At 42.7% G+C, this 16,441-nt stretch overlaps 1 protein-coding gene across 3 annotated transcripts in view; it reads left to right on the forward strand.

Annotated features, from left to right (window-relative positions):
• PRKN (parkin RBR E3 ubiquitin protein ligase) overlaps positions 1-16,441 on the forward strand; it is a 1,211,604-nt gene that overhangs the window by 1,166,086 nt on the left and 29,077 nt on the right. For all 3 annotated transcript variants that reach the window (XM_046670682.1, XM_046670681.1, XM_046670680.1), the window contains exon 10: positions 2,484-2,567. In XM_046670682.1, coding sequence (XP_046526638.1) covers positions 2,484-2,567 — 84 coding nt within the window. The remainder of the gene's footprint in view (positions 1-2,483; positions 2,568-16,441) is intronic.

Here is a 16,441-nt window from a genome sequence, read left to right on the forward strand (position 1 = left end):
CTGTGTGAGTAGTAAAGGAGACTCATAGGAGAGAAACATAGGAGGACTGGGTTTTTTCCTAGAAAGGAAGGAAAAACTGAGTTTTTCCTTTACAAAGTGAAAGACATGTATACTGAAAATTGTGACACCGATGAAAGAAATTGAGGACGTAAATAAAAGAAAGATATTTCATGTTCATGGACTGGAAAAATTAATATTGTTAAAATGTCCATACTACCCAAAGCAATCTACAGATTCAATGCAAACCCTATCAAAATTTCGACAGCATTTTTTACAGAAATAGAACAAACAATCCTCAAATTTATATGGGACCACAAAAGACCCCAAATAGCCAAAGCAATCTTGAGGAAGAAGAATAAAGCTGGAAGCATCATGCTCCCTGATTTCAAAATATATTACAAAGCTATAGTAATCAAAACAGGATGGTCTTGGCATAAAAACAGACACATAGATCAGTGGAACAAAGCAGAGAGCCCAGATATAAATGCATGCATATATGGTCAATTAATCTACAACAAAGGAGCCAAGAATACACAATGGGGAAAGGACAGTCTCTTCAAAAACTGGTGTTGGGAAAACTGGACAGCCACATGCAAGAAAATGAAACTGGACCCCTCTCTCATATCATATACAAAAATTAACTCAGGATGGATTAAAGGTTTGAATGTAAGACCTGAAACCATAAAACTCCTAGGAAAAAACAAAGGCGGTACACTCCTTGACACCAGTCTTGGCAGTGATTTATTTATTTTTTATTTTGAAATTGACACAAAAAGCAGAGGCAACAAAAACAAAAATAAACAAGTGGGACTACATCAAACTAAAAAGCTTCTGCAAAGCAAAGGAAACCATCAACAAAATGAAAAGCAACCTACTGATTGGGACGAGATCTTTGCAAATCATATATCTAATAAGGCATTAATATCCAAAATATGTAAAGAACTTATGCAACTCAATAGCAAAGGAAACAGACAATTTGATTTAAAAATGGGCAGAGGATCTGAATAGACATTCTTCCAAAGAAGACATACAGATAGCCAACAGGTACATGAAAAGATGCTCAACATCACTAATTATCAGGGAAATGCAAATCAAAACCACAAAGAGCTATCACCTCGCACCTGTTAGAATGGCTATTAGCAAAAAGATAACAACATGTTGGCGAGGATGTGGAGAAAAGGGAACCCTTGTATACTGTTGGTGGGAATGTAACTTGGTGCAGCCATCATGGAAAACAGTTAGGGAGGTTCCTTGAAAAATTAAAAATAGAACCACCATATGATCCAGGAATTACACTTCTGGGTATTTATCAGAAGAAAATGAAAACACTAACTCAAAAACATATACTCAACCCCCATGTTCATTGCAGCATTATTTACAATAGCCAAGATATGGATAAAGAAAATGTGGCATATATATATATTTTATATATACAGTACACATGGAATATTATTCAACCATAAAAAAGAATGAAATCTTGCCATCTGCAACAACATGGATGGACCTTGAGGACATTACGCTAAGTGAAATGTCAGACAGAGAAAGATAAATACTGTGGAATCTCACTTATGTGTGGAATCTAAAAAAAATAACACAAAAAACTAAGCTCATGGATAAAGAGAACAGATATTTGTTTTCCAGAGGCAGGGGATGGGGAGTGGGTGAAATGGGTGAAGTGAGTCAAAAGGTACAAACTTCCAAGTATAAAATAAATAACTCATAAGGATGTAATATACAGTGATGACTACAGTTAACAATACTGTATTGCATATTTGAAAGTAGCTAAGAGAGTAGATCTTAAAAGTTCTCATCATGAGAAAAAAATTCTGTAACTGGGTTTGGTGACAGATGTTAACTAGACTTATTGTGGTGATCATTTCACAAGATATACAAATATCAAATCATTATGTTATACACCTGAAACTAATATAATGCTGTATGCCAATTATACCTCAATAAAAAAATAAAAATGAAAGTTTTATATTTTGAGCAAAAAAAAACTTCAACTTCAATTGTGTCATGGGACACAATTCAGCCCATGACAGCCCATTTCTTCTTTCCATGATAGGCTTTTAATACAAAAATAAGCCCATTAACACAGACATATAAATCCTCTAGGTAAGCAAATATTAGACTTGAAATTCTTGAATGAAATTGTTTTCTTCCTATTCTAACACCAATAACACTTTACTACAGGTATTTATTCCCATTACTGTTTCTTCTACTAGGCTGGAAACATCTTGAAGAAAGAAAATGTGACTCATTCATCTCTGAGACCCTACTATAACACTTGGAACATTCTTTAGAAAAGAGTGAACAGTGCCATCAAAATATAATTTTATTTCTCTTTGCAAAAAGCAATGTGGCTCAGAAACCATCGCCCAAGTCAGAGGCCTGAATATAATGAGCTTAGAAAAAGAAAGGCACGTCACTGCTCGAGGCACCAGCAAGCCCGTCCCTAACACGTGTGTTTTCTTCTGCAGTTCGTCTTCTGCCGGGACTGTAAGGAAGCGTACCATGAAGGTGAATGCAACGCCCTACTTGAAGCCTCGGGAGCAGTTCCTCAGGTAGAGTGTCCTCTGCCTTCCTCAAAACAGGGCTCAGGTTATGGGTGGGAGACAAGAGCTATTTCCTGGAGGTCGCTGAGGGTTCCACTCTGAAAAAAACAAGATGTAGCCTGATGGCCTCCAGCCATGGGAATGGGGCTGTGGCTTCTCCTCCAGCACAGTCCTTCCAGAAGCACTCCTCTCCTCAGGGTAGATCTGTAGATGTTCCAGTGGCCGTTTCAGGTGTGTCAGTGCTTCCATGATAGTTTTTCCCCAGAGGTATATGGAATAGGGATGAGAAACATACCTTGATCCCAGAAGTCTTCAGAGGAGAAAGAAAACAACTTAATCTCTAAATCAGAGAAATCGACACGAACCCCACAGTGATCTTGTTCAAAAGGGCTTTGCTTAGAATCTTTGGTGAGAACTATGTCCATGAATGAAATGATAGAAGGGTTATGATGCAAAGATATCATTATTATGCTACATATTGGTATCATGAACCACGTTCAACCGTATTCCAGTCTTGATTAGGTAAAGAATGTGTTTACTGCTCTCTGCCTTGCTCTCTGCTGTGCTGTATCAGGCTTAGGGAAATGCAAATGCATTTTCTTTTATTTATTAATTATGATCAACCAAACCTTAGGGGAAAGGAGTAAAAATGTCAGCACAGCTGATGAATTTGCTCATTAGTTTTCTCCTGATAGAGATGTTAACAACGATTTAAATACCAAATCTACTCAGATAAATCCCTTAATCATTTTATGGACAGAAACCTCATAAATAGACATAGAAATTCCAGAACATCTTAATTTTACAGGAGAGAATTTTAAATATCTGAATGCTCTAAAGTCGGAGCAGAAAGAAGTGTATCCCTGTAAGGTATTCAGTGGATGTATTTACTCAGTCTTAGCATAACTAAATAAACACAATTAGTGAATTCAGGTCTTCTCATCAGCTCCTAAAATAATGGCCATGAGCATATTGGGAGATTTAGGACTTAATTGCCATTTCTATAGCAAAGGCAGCAAATGCTCTCTCCGTTGACTTTATTTTCACTCAGGAACATTCAAATGGGAGCTCACTGGGTACTGATGTCAGGAATAATAATGACCCTGAGGCCTCTCTGCATCAGGAGCACTGGGGCCCAGAAGGGTAAATCCTGGGGCTCTGGGAAATGAGGTTGATCTAGAAACTTACATACGCATGCTCTTATGATCACAAACATGCACAGAGGCTTCCACGAAGTGATATCCTAACATCTTTTGGTGTGAAAAAAGTGGGAATAAAGTGATGAAGAGCATTGCTTAACCTAAAGTTGTCCAGGTGCCTGACTCACCCAACAATCCCCTTTATTCTTCATTCAAGAGGAACCAACCACCCTTGGTGTCAAAGGTTGAGGTAGCCCAAATTAAAAAAAAAAAAAAGTCATTAAAACCTTAATGTTCAATTCATAAAAATGGGAGGAAGAAAGTTAGAGCTGGCCCTAAGCATAGATGACCAGTACCAAGGGGCCTGTGTCTGTAAGCACCATCAATTAGCAGACATTAAATCAAGCATATGTATGGGTCAGGATCCTGCTGGAAAAATGCAGATAAGTATATTTCTCTTCAGAGGCTCATAGGAGAGCCATAGGGGAGACTTATGGGGAAACAAATAATGATTATATGTTAAACCAACATTTAGCAAATATACAGCTTTGTATAACACTTCCCTAGAAGTCATGGAAGGTGGGTCAGAATTTGTCTAGACGACAGTGGGATAGGAATGATAAAGAACATTCCAGCAGAGCGATAGTTAATTCAGAACAAGGTTAGCCAAGAATGAATTCAAGGAGAGAGGCCCTGTAACAGGCTGTCGCTGAAATCAGGCTCCTTCCTGCCTTGAGCTCCCCATTTCTGGGCCAACCTCATATTCCTCTTGTTTGAAAATAAAGAAAATTGACCCACCAAACTGGAAAAGTCTGCTGCTCCACTCTTGGCCTGAGAACAGAAGGCAACTACGTGGAGTTTTGCTGCCATTTTTCCTAAGTCTCTGATTCATTCAGGGTCCCACAGGAAAGAGAATCGTACTCAGATGGGCACATGAGGAGATTTTAACTGATGGAGTAGGGTCACAAGAACCAAAATCAATGTAGACGGCCTCAGAGCCCAGCCTCAGCGGGGGGCCGTGACCTCCCTAGGCCTGAAGGGACAAGAGGAGGAAATGGCCCTACACAGAAAATAACTCCGTGAGCTGGAGTGGTGGAGGCAGGGCCTCGTGACAAGAGGTGTAATCATGGAGGGTCCAGCATTCCAGAAGTGGGCCCAAAGCAGGAAGGAAGGGAGGACAGAAACTTGACTTCTCTATCCCCATCTCTTCCTCTCTCTTCCTAATGTCTCTGTTGACCACACCCAACGGAAAACCAGCCACAAGGGAACCTAGGGACATAGCCCATGGAAGTCAGCCTTCCAGGTGCAGAGCAGAGCAGGGAGAAGAATACAGAATAACCAGTATATTCTCTACGGGCTAATTTACCAAATCTCCAAAGTTCCCTTATTTCAACCATAGCTACTCTTGGACATGAAAAGAGATGAACCAAACAAGCTGGTTCATCAAACTAAAAGACCCAATTCCATTTGGTAAGAGAATAAAGGATTTTTATTTTAATAGAGCCAGTTTATTTTCTGTTCCCTATGTTCCTCTCAAACGGCAATGATCTCTACATGAATGACCTCTGCAATTCCACTGACCTGAAATCTCTCAGAGGAAGACACTCTACACATCTAACAATAAAAATCTAATTGCAGCCCTCCTCACCGCCTGGAACTGAAGGCTTCAGATGCATCCTCTTGTCTGAATTTTGCTAATACTAACAAAATACCCTCGTTAGCCCTCTTCACATTTCCTTTCAATGCAATTCACTTGTAAGCTTTTTCCTTTCAGCATTTCTGGCTCCTCTCCACTGTTCTCTCCTTAAAGCTGAGCAGTTTCTGGTCTTTGATATGGCATTATCCAGCCGGCAAACCCATGTCTCCTAAGGTCCAATCAGGCCTTTCTCTTCAGTTAGGCTGCTTGACCCTAAACTTAATGCATGTTTTGATTAATGCAATAATTTTCTTAAAGAAAGCAAACTCAAAAATTGGTTTTAAATTGCTTTTAAAATATTGAACGAGCCTCCAGTTGAAACAGCTGGGAGTTTGGGAAATCAGTGTCAGAAGATCAATCCATCACAGGCTAATAAGAGTCCAGTTCCGATTGCTTCCTCTTGTTCTTGCCTGGTGTTCTCCTCCCCACATTCCATCTCCTTCCACATATTCCCCCTGGAGGCTTTCTAACAAGTAAACACTTGCTCTAGCAAACCACATCAATTGATTCATTCTCCCGGTGGTTCTGACTAGTTGATGTTAGTCTCCCTCTTCAACAGGAACACAAACTAAGACTTCCAGATTTGTAATGGTGCTGTCCAAAGCCACAAAGGAAATCGTTTTCAGCGGTAGAACCTAATCAAACAGTGACTGCTCTCTCTGACTAATAAATCTACAATGTCTAAGAGGAGCATCCCCATCCCTACCATCCCTAGGAGCCTACCAAGCTCCTTCTCAACCTTCAAGACCCAGATCACAGGTCACCTCCTCCCTGAAGACCTCTGCCCACCCGACTACCTCCTCTAAGCTCTCACATAGCTGTCTATACTTCTGTTATAATTTGTCACACAGATATATTGTTTCCCTGTCTCTTCACTAATATTTTGAGCTTGTTAGTGCAAGCTTTGTACCTGTTTTGTCTTTATAATCCCCAGCACCTAGCACATAGTAGGTACTCATTAAATGTTTGTTGAATGAATGACAGACAACTCCCTCCTTCGTTCCCACACCTCCCTTCTCACCATGAAGCTGGGAAAGCACTCTACAAGAATGAGTGAGGAGGAGTGATGTGGGCTCCGAGAGCCAAAGAATTGAAAGAAAGATTGCTTTGACTCTCAAGGTCTGGTGGTAGTGCTCCTTTATTCAGAGCCTAGCATGGGAACAGGACCCACTGGCAATGAAGGGCTGCAGGCATGGGGACAGGACCCACAGGCAGTGAAGGGCTACAGGCATGGGGACAGGACCCATGGGCAGTGAAGGGCTGCAGGCATGGGGACAGGACCCATGGGCAGTGAAGAGCTGCAATGTGTTGAGTGTTAGGGCTAAATTTATAAGACATGAGTATGTGACTTATTTTTACCAAAGGAAAGATGATGTAAAAAGTCATTAAATGGTATCAGTGCAGGTGGGGTCTGGTTATTGTGTGGTTATACTACTTTAGATATGAATTGGGTCATATAGCTCGGCATGTAGGCCAGGATGCCCTGGGCTTCTCTCCCTGGGGCAGCCCTCATCCACACAGTAAAATCCATCAGGTCATATAAATCGGCATGTAGGCCAGGACACTTTGGGCTTCTTTACCTGGATCAGCCTTGATCCACATCACAGTATCTACAAAATGATGACATAGGAGGGTCCTGAGCTCTCCTCATCCCACAGACGCACCAAATGTACAGCTACACATGGAGCAATTGTCTCTGAAAGAGATACGGAAACTAGCTGAGTGACTCCTACCCGTCAAACGAATGAGAAAATATAGGTGGGAAAAGCTAAGGCACACTCTCACTGTTCACCCAGCCCCTGGCCCAGTAAGATACAACAGGGAGGGATCTCGGAGCTCCCACCTTCTCCCGGAGGAGGGAAGGGTTTGGACTCCACATCTAGCATCCTGTAGGGGAGGAAGACAATTTCTCTACCCTTTAGGTCCTTTTTGCTGGCCTGAGAATTAAGTTGACATGAGACAGAATAACAGAAAGTCAAACAAAGCTTTATAACATGTGTACATGGGTGAAACCTAGGAAAACTGAGAACTCACCAGAATGGCCAAAGCTGCCAGCTTAAATAGCATCTTCAGCTAAAGACAGAGGAGGATGTTGGGGGTAGTGGTCTGGGACTTCAAAGGGGAGGAAGGCAATTCACATGGAGATGGAAAAGCAAATGTTGGGTAAACAGAACTTTAATAAGAAAGGCCTTAGCAAGGACCCTCACAGTCTACTGATACCCAGAGTTGTCTTTGGTGATGGCCTGTCCTGGGGACAGGCTTTTTATCTTCAATTATTTTAGGCAGTTAGGGGAAAGGTCAAAGTTTCTTTCAGAGTCTTTTGTTCTTAAAAATAATCAAGACAAAGAGACACATTTTAGGGTGGCTAATTCTGATCCCCCACAACCCCAACTGTTGTGTCCCACCAGAGGGACTAGTTCCCAAAACTCCTAGCTCTGAAAACCAATGGTGCTTGTGACCATGAGACCCACAAGACTCTAGCAAACAAAGAATCTTTTCTTAGCAGGTACACAAGCACTCACCAAGGCTATATACGCCCAGGGCTAAGCACAGAGGGAGCAGGCAAAGCCGCTCATCTCCCAATCTTTCTGTGAAAGTGGGTTTTTTGCATACTTTGAAAGCTGCTGCCTGAGGGCCAGGCTTCTAATTTAGCAGGCATTAGGAGCTGGCTATAATCCTCCCCAAAGACCGGGGAAACTAGAGGACGTATCTCCCACCTTCTCCCTCCAATCTGCTACAAGTCACTAGTATCTTCCTGCAGGGAGCTTGTGCATGTGTCTGCACCCCAGCTTTTATGTGGCTGCTGCCAAAGGGACAGGTCTCCAATCTGATAGATCTGGTCGCCTGGCTCTGATAGCCAAAAAGTCTTCCATCTGTAGCAAATGAAGAAGTAATTCTTAACTGGCTATCCCAGTTAAGGGCTCAGCACAGAGAGAACAGGCAAAACATACTTATCTCCCACCTTTTCCTGAAAGGAGTTTATCTAAATATTTTAAAAGCTGCCACCTGAGGGCCAAGCTTCTAATTTGTCAGGCACCTAGGAGCTAGCTGTGATCCTCCTCGGAGACCAAGGAAGCCAGCAGACACCTCTCCTGCCGTCTCTGCTCAACCCACTCCAATAATAGAACCAAGTCTCCAGTATCTCCCTGGAAGGAGTTTGTACACACGTCTGGCATCCCACCATTTGTGGCTGCCGCATGAGGAGTGAGCCTCTGGATCACCTGGGTCTAATAGCCAAAGGGGCTTGCATTCATGAGTCACAAAGGACTATAGCAAACAAAGAAAAGGTTCTTAATGGGCCCAGGAGCACCACCCACACCTGCTACAAATATACACCCAGGCCCAGCAGAGAGGGAGCAGGCAAAAATGCCCATCTCTCAGTTTCTCCCTGGAGGAGGCCTAACTGTATACTTCCCCAGCTGTTGCCTGAGAGCCTGGCTTCCAATCAGCCTGCATCTGGGTGCTGACTGAGACCCTCCCCTTTGGAACACTGACAGATCTTGATAGACCCTCTGCTACTGGGAGCCACCAAGGACAGAGAAGCCAGCTTGGGCAATCACAAAGGTTTGAGAGACAACCAAGAGCTTAGCCAGGCTGATCAATGAGTTTCATCTCATACATAAGACCACCCTGTCAAGACTGGGAGAAGTGGCTGTTTTATCTAGAGCACAGAAACCAACACAGAGAGACAAGGAAAATGCATAAACAGAAGAATATGTTCCAAACAAACAAGAAAAATCTCCAGAAATAGATTCTAATGAAAAGGAGATGAGTGATTTACCTAATAGCAAGTTCAAAATAACTGTCTTAAAGATTCTCACCAAGTTCAGGAGAGCAATGCATGAACAAAATGAGAATTTCAACAAAGAAATAGGAAATATTAAAAAGTACCAAATAGAAATCATAGAACTGAAGAATACAATAACTGAACTGAAAAATTCAATAGAAGGATTCAACAGCAGACCAGATGAAACAGAAGAAAGAATCAGCAAACTTGAAGACAGGGTAATGGAATTCATCTAATCAGAGGAGGAAAAGAAAAAAGAATGAAAAAGAGTGAAGATAGTGTAAAAGACTTATGGGAGACCATCAAGCAGACCAATATTCTCATTACAGGGTTTGTAGAAAGTGAAGAAAGAGACAAAGGGGCAGAACGCTTATTCAAAGAAATAATGGCTGGAAAACTTTCCTAATCTGAGGAGAGAAACAGACATCCAGATCCAAGAAGCCCAAAATATTTCAAATAAGATAAATCCAAAGAGACCTACCCTGAGACACATTATAAGTAAATCATCAAAAGTTAAAAACAAGAAGAGAATCTTAAAAGCAGCAGGAGAAAAGCCACTTGTTATGTACAAGGGAACCCCAATAAGACTATAAGCAGATTTTCCAAGAGAAACTTTACAGACAAGACGGCAGAAGGATGATATATTCAAAGTGCTGAAGGAAAAAAACTACCAAACAAGAATTCTTTACCCAGAAAAGTTGTCCTTCAGAACTGAAGGAGAGAGAAAGACAAACAAAAACTGAAGGAGTTCATCACCACCAGATGGCCTTTCAAGAAATGTTAAAGGAGTTCTTTAAGCTGAAACAAAAGGATGCTAGTTACAGGAAATGATGTTAGTAACAGCTGTTAGTAAGAGGAAAATGTATAAAAGTTTAAAACTCACTGTTAAAGGTAAATATATAGTTAAATTCAGAATACTCTAATGTTATAAAATTGGAGAGTAAATTACTTTTAACTGTAATATGAAGTTAAAAGACAAAAGTATGAAAAATAACTATAACTATGATAATTTGTTAATGAATATGCAATGTAAAAAGGTGCAAATGCAAATTGTGACATCAAAAACATAAAATGGAGGGAAGTCTTTTGTATATGTGAGAAGTTAAGTTATTATCAGCTTGAAATTGACTGTTATAAATATAAGATGTTTTATGTAAGCCTCATTGTAACCACAAAACAAAAGCCTACAGTAGAAATACGAAAGAGAAGGGAATCAAAGGATACCACTACAGAAAGTCATCAAATCACAAAAGAAGAGAACATGAGAGGAAGAAGTAAAAAACAACCAGAAATTACTTTAATTACTTTAATAATTTCTTTAAATGTAAATCAACTAAATTCTCCAATCAAAAGGCATAGAGTAGCTGATTGGATAAAAACAAAACAAAACAAAAAACCCAACTACATGCAGGCTACAAGAGACTTACCTCAGCTTTAAGGACATAAAACTAAAAGTGAAGGGATGGAAAAAGATTTTCTGTGCAAATGGAAACCAAAAGAAAGTAGATATAGCCATACTTATATCTTATATAGACTTTAAGCCAAACACAGTAACAAGAGACAAAGAAGATCATTACATAATGATAAAGGGGTAAATTCATCAAGAGAATATAACATTAGTAAATACTTATGCACCCAACATAGAAGCACCTAAATATATAAAGCAAACATTAACATACCTGAAGAGACAAATAGCAATACAATAATAGCAGGGGATTTCAATACTCCACTTTCAACAATGGATACACCATCCAGATAGAAAATCAACAAGGAAATGTTGGACTTAAACTACACATTAGATGAGATGTACCTAATGGACGTATACAGAACATTCCATCCAACAGCAGCAGATTACACATTCTTCTCAAGCACACATGGAATATTCTCCAGGATAGATCATGTATTAGGCCACAACATGAGGCTTAATAAATTTAAGAAGATTGAAATCATATCAAGCATCTTTTTTGACCACAATGGTGTGAAACTATAAGTGAACAGCAAGAGAAAAGCTGGAAAACTTACAAGTATGTGGAGATTACACAACATCCTCCTGAACAACCAATAAGTCAAAGAAGAAATCGAAAATCAAAAGAGAAATGAAAAATATCTTGAGACAAATGAAAATACAACATCCCAAAACTTATGGGATGCAGCAAAAGCAGTCTAAGTGGGAAGTTTATAGGATAAACACCTAGAGAAAAAAGAAAAATCTCAAATAAACAGCCTAATTTTATGCCTCTGGGGACTAGAAAAAGAAAAACAAGCTAAGTCCAAAGTTAGTAGAAGAAAGAAAATAAGATCAGAGCAGAAGTAAATGAAATAGAGACTAAAAAGACAATAGAAAAAAATCAATAAAACTAAGAGCTGTTTCTTTTAAAAGATAGACAAGTCTTTAGCCAGATTTACTAAGAAAAAAAAAGAACTCAAATAAATAAAATCAGAAATGAAAGAGGAAACATTGCAAGTGATAAGAACTTACAACTGATATGATATTACAACTACTGTGAACAGTTATACACCAACAAGTTGGACAACCTAGGAGAAATGGATAAATTCCTAGAAACATACAACCTACCAAGACTGAGCCATGAACAAACAGAAAGTCTGAACAGACCAGTTACTACTAAGGAGATTAAATCAGTAATCAAAAACCTCCCAAGAAACTTTTCCTTGCCTGCTAGCCTCGGGGTAAACAGAGCATGAAGTGACCAGATTGCAGCTGTAACTTGAAGTTTAATAGAACTCTTGATGGGTTCCCTGGTAGAAGTGTTTTCCTATGGAAACAAGGGCCTCTTTATCTGCAAGGCTCAGAGTGGCACAGATAGAGAGCACAAATTCCCAAGTGGATCACTGAGATGATAAGTAAGGCTGTTTTCCTACTTCCAACCCTTGATTCCTCAACCATTGTATTCTACCTGTTGGAGGTACAGTCTCAAATAGCAGTTGTTGATTTAGGGTGTAAATCTTATATTGAAGGATAGCACCTCATCTCGCAGTGTATCTCCAGCTGCATCTTGAAAGGCATGTCCATCACCGTCATCAGATCAGCAGCTTCTGGATGGTATGATATGTGAAGAGACCAGACTACACCATGGTCACATGCCCTGTGTGACACATACTTTGCTGGAAAGTGGGTTTCTTTGGTTCAATGCAATGTTATGCAGGATGCCGTAAGCCTTTGGTTGGCAGTGCTACCTAGAGAGGCAAACACATACCCAGAATAGCAGTAAATTCCACCTCTTCTAGGCTGTCAATGTAATCAACTTGACGTCAATTGGCTGATTGCTCTCCTTGAAGGATGTGTCATACTAGGGACTCAGTGTTGCTGGAGGGTTGGACATCGGCAGTGGCAGGAGCTACATCAGCCTTGGTGAGTGAAAGTCTAAGCTGTAGGATCCGTGCAGAACTGTCATCCTGCTGCCATGATTGCGCCATTCAGGAGTCCTTTGAACCAGCACTGGTGTGGCCAGTGACAGAGGCTGGCTGTCAACTGGCCAGATCATTCTGTCTATTTGTTTAAGGACCCTCTGTGGTGGATGCCCCCTCATGGAAATGAAGATGCTATACATTTCATGTTCACATTTCATGCCCACTCTCAGAGGTCTATCCACGTGCCTTTTTTGCAGATCTCCTTGTCTTCTTTGTCCGCAACCTTCCAGATTTTCTGCTTCCACGCTCTTAACTAACCTATCAAGACGTTTGCCACTGCCTATGAGTAAATATACATTCTTAACCCACGACTCTTTTCTTTCCACACAAAGTGTGTCATCAGTTGAATTGTCCAAAGCTCTGCCCATTGGGAGGGTTTCTCCTCACCACCCTCTTTCAACCATAAAAAGGGTTATAGGATAGCAATAGTCCGTTGTTGGCATGCACTCACATGCTGCTATGGTCTTAATGAATTTGTCTCCCTAAAATTCATATGTTGAAATCCTAACCCCCAAAGATGACAGTATTAAGAGGCACTTAAGTCGTGAGGGTAGAGCCCTCATGAATGGGATTAGTGCCTCATAAAAGAGACCCTACAAAGGTCCCTCGCACCTTCCACATGTGAGGACAGAGCAAGAAGGTGCTGACTATGAGCTGGGAAGAGAGCCTGCACCAGAATGTAACTATGCTGATGCCTTGATTTTGAACTTCCCAGCCTCCAGAACTGTGAGGAATAACTTCCTGTTGTTTATAAGACCTCCAGTCTGGGGTGTTTTGTTACAGCAGCCCAGAGTAAGACACATGCTGAGCAAACCCAATTGTGAGCCAAGCTTGGATCATAAAGAACAGCTCCCGCCTCCCCTACAACCACAACCACCATGGAGCCTGGCTTGTGAGCCAAAGGACAGGTGGTGGGTAACGTGGAGGTCTGAGCCACCTGCTCATGCAGCTGACTCATGCCCTGTTGTCCTGCCTGCGCCCGAACCTGGATGTGCCACTTCCATCTTAGGGAGGTTTGCTGCTGATGCTCCCGCTCTCTAGGGCTCAAGAGCATGCCAGAAGCTTTATTTCAAATGGTGCATAACTCTCAGCTATAGAACACTAGATGTTGTCATTGCGATTCTCTTACCGACTTGCAATAAATTCCATGTGACATCTTTTCCCACCATGGATACCTCGAATACCACAAGGTCTGCCTATCTATAAATCCCCAGTGACAGGACTGCTTGCACTGCAGCCTGAACCTGCTGCAAAGCCCTTTGCAGCTCTGGACCCCACTCAAACCTTCTAGGGCTCGTCTCCTACCAGTAATGGCCTCTCCTTTGGCAGCTAGCTGGCACGTGTCCAACTCACCCCCCATTTCGGAGTTTGTGTCCTAGGACCACTCCTGGTACCAGCTGTCATAGGTCAGGTTCCCAGCGGAACCGCCTCTGAGTCTTGCATATGAGAGGTATCTTGGGGACTGCTCTCAGGAACAACGCCTTAGGAAGAGAAGGAAGAAGGATTGAGCGGAGGGAGACGTTAAACTGATGGAGTTGCAGAAGATGAAGGGAGGGGGATCCTGGGGGATCTCACTAGATGGCTCTTGAGAGTTGTCTCACCTTGAGGCAAGGGGGCTAGAGGCTGGCCTTTAGCATGCATCCATTGCATGCATCCATCTGTCATTGGATGTGGGTTGTCCCCACCTCCACGAGGGGCTGGGACTTGAGTGAGGCAGTGCTCTTTGACTTAGGGACAGTCCCAGACAGCATCTCAGCAGAGATCCATCAGCAGCCAAAACTCCCAGCAGCTGGGGAAACCCATACCTGAGTGCCAAGGTGGAGTGGGGCTGGGTGCAACAGAGGATCCATTACCAGCACCAGGACTAGAGAGACACATGGAGTACTGATGAGAGCAGGAGGGGAATACAGAGAGGTGGTGGGTTTGAGGTAGGATCCACAGATCTTGGCAATGAATTGGAATGGGATGAGAGAAGTGATGAGTTAATGTTGATGCCTGAATTTCTAACTAGGGCAGGTGGTGGTGCCATTCACTGCAAGAGGAAACACAGGAACATAAGTAGGGTGTCCAGGGGCTGTCCCCATGGCATAGCAGTTAAGTTGGCAGGCTCCACTTAGGTGGCCCGGGTTCGCAGGTTCAGATCCTGGGTGCGGACCTACACCACTCATCAGCCATGCTGTGGCGGTGACCCACATATAAAGTGGAGGAAGATTGGCACAGATCTTAGCTCAGGGCTAATCTTCCTCAAGCAAACAAAGAAGAGAGTTGGCAACAGATGTTAGTTAACAGATGTTAATCTTCCTCAGCAAAAAAAAAAAAGTAGGGTGTCCAGGGAGAGATGACAAGTTCACTTTGGACTTCTCCTCAGAAGTATTCAGCAGGTGAAGGAACGGATGCACAGACACCCTGAGAGGGGATGCCTAGGCTAGAGCCAACAGTAAAGACACAAGATTAATAATCTCCAATTGGTCGCCCCTTACCCATAATCCCTACCCGGATCTCCTCAGGTCTATAACTAGAGGCTGGGAGACGTGCCTCCCCCGGTGAAGGAATGTGAAACAGTGATGGATCCCTGGATATATTTTGCCACTGTCTCTCTTCGCAGAGTTATCTCTGGGCCATTTACTGCTGTTACACACAAGTGCAGCCCCAGAATTGGGAGACGGGGGGAATGTATTATTCCCGGAGGTCTAGGCCCCCAGTTACTCAAGCGTAGTTCCTGAATCGCTCGTTGGCTTAAGTAAAACAGCTTAATGATGCCACTTCATTGAAATCCGTGACTCTGGGTATGCAGTGTGGTGGACATGCAGACATGTAGTGACTGTGATCGATCCCAGTAAATGCAGACGTATCCTCCGCTTGTCACTAAATGCCGAAGACAACCCCAGACCCTCCGCGGCGCGTTTCCAGAGCACCTAGCGTGTGTGAAAGCTTGGCTCTGGGAGCAGAAATGGCCCTGGGCTGGTCTTCAAAAGAACCTGTATGATTTCCTCCACTTCCAAGCAAGTCATTCAAATTCTGACGCATTTTTCCTCACCTGCCGCATGGGGCCAGTAAGATCTACTAAGCTATAAATAACGAAATGAGAATGTACGTAAGCATTTTAGGCACTGTAAAGTACTAAAAAAATGGCAAAACTTTGGTGTTTGGGTATTTTTAAGGCTGAATGCTAAAAATGTCAGGCACAATAGAGAGAGAAAATGAAGGACAACATTGATAAATAAATGAAGGCGCACACACACGCACGTTAACATGTCAAACGTACTGGGGAAGCAGACCCTCCCCAAACAGACCCAGGTCTCTGTCTTTCCAAGAACCCCTTCCTGTCCTGCAGAAATTCTTTTCTTTCTTTTTCTCTTCTTTCTCTTCTAGAAACAGCACGCACTGAGCCCCCACTGCAGCACTTCCCTGGGGCTTCAGCCTCTCCCAGGGGACTTCTCCCCCATCCAGAAGCCTCCTAGCCCCTTGAGCTCCTCCCAGCCTGGTGTCCACGCTGAGGGACGCACTCTGCCAGGTCCCCTGAGCTCTCTTACCTCGGCCCCAGCCAGAGCTCAGCCCTCCTGGCAGACACCTGCCGGAGTCCCTCCCCATCCCGCGTAGCCCCTCTCTGGAGCACCTCCCCAAGCAGGGGCAGCTCAGCTGGACACGGGGCTGCCCCTGTGGCTTCTGGACCCAGAGGGGTTTCAGGAATCCTGGCCCACTCGCTAGAGAAGGACTAAATGTAATCCCAACCTGAATTTGCAAGTCCGTCTCCTGTATCCTAAACAAGCTTTGGAACAGCTCAGTAATGTGGGAAGTATTTTTCCACAAACTCGTTATCACGTACCCCCCC

This window comes from Equus quagga, chromosome 8 (genome assembly GCF_021613505.1).
Source record: "Equus quagga isolate Etosha38 chromosome 8, UCLA_HA_Equagga_1.0, whole genome shotgun sequence".
Lineage (NCBI taxonomy): Eukaryota > Metazoa > Chordata > Mammalia > Perissodactyla > Equidae > Equus > Equus quagga.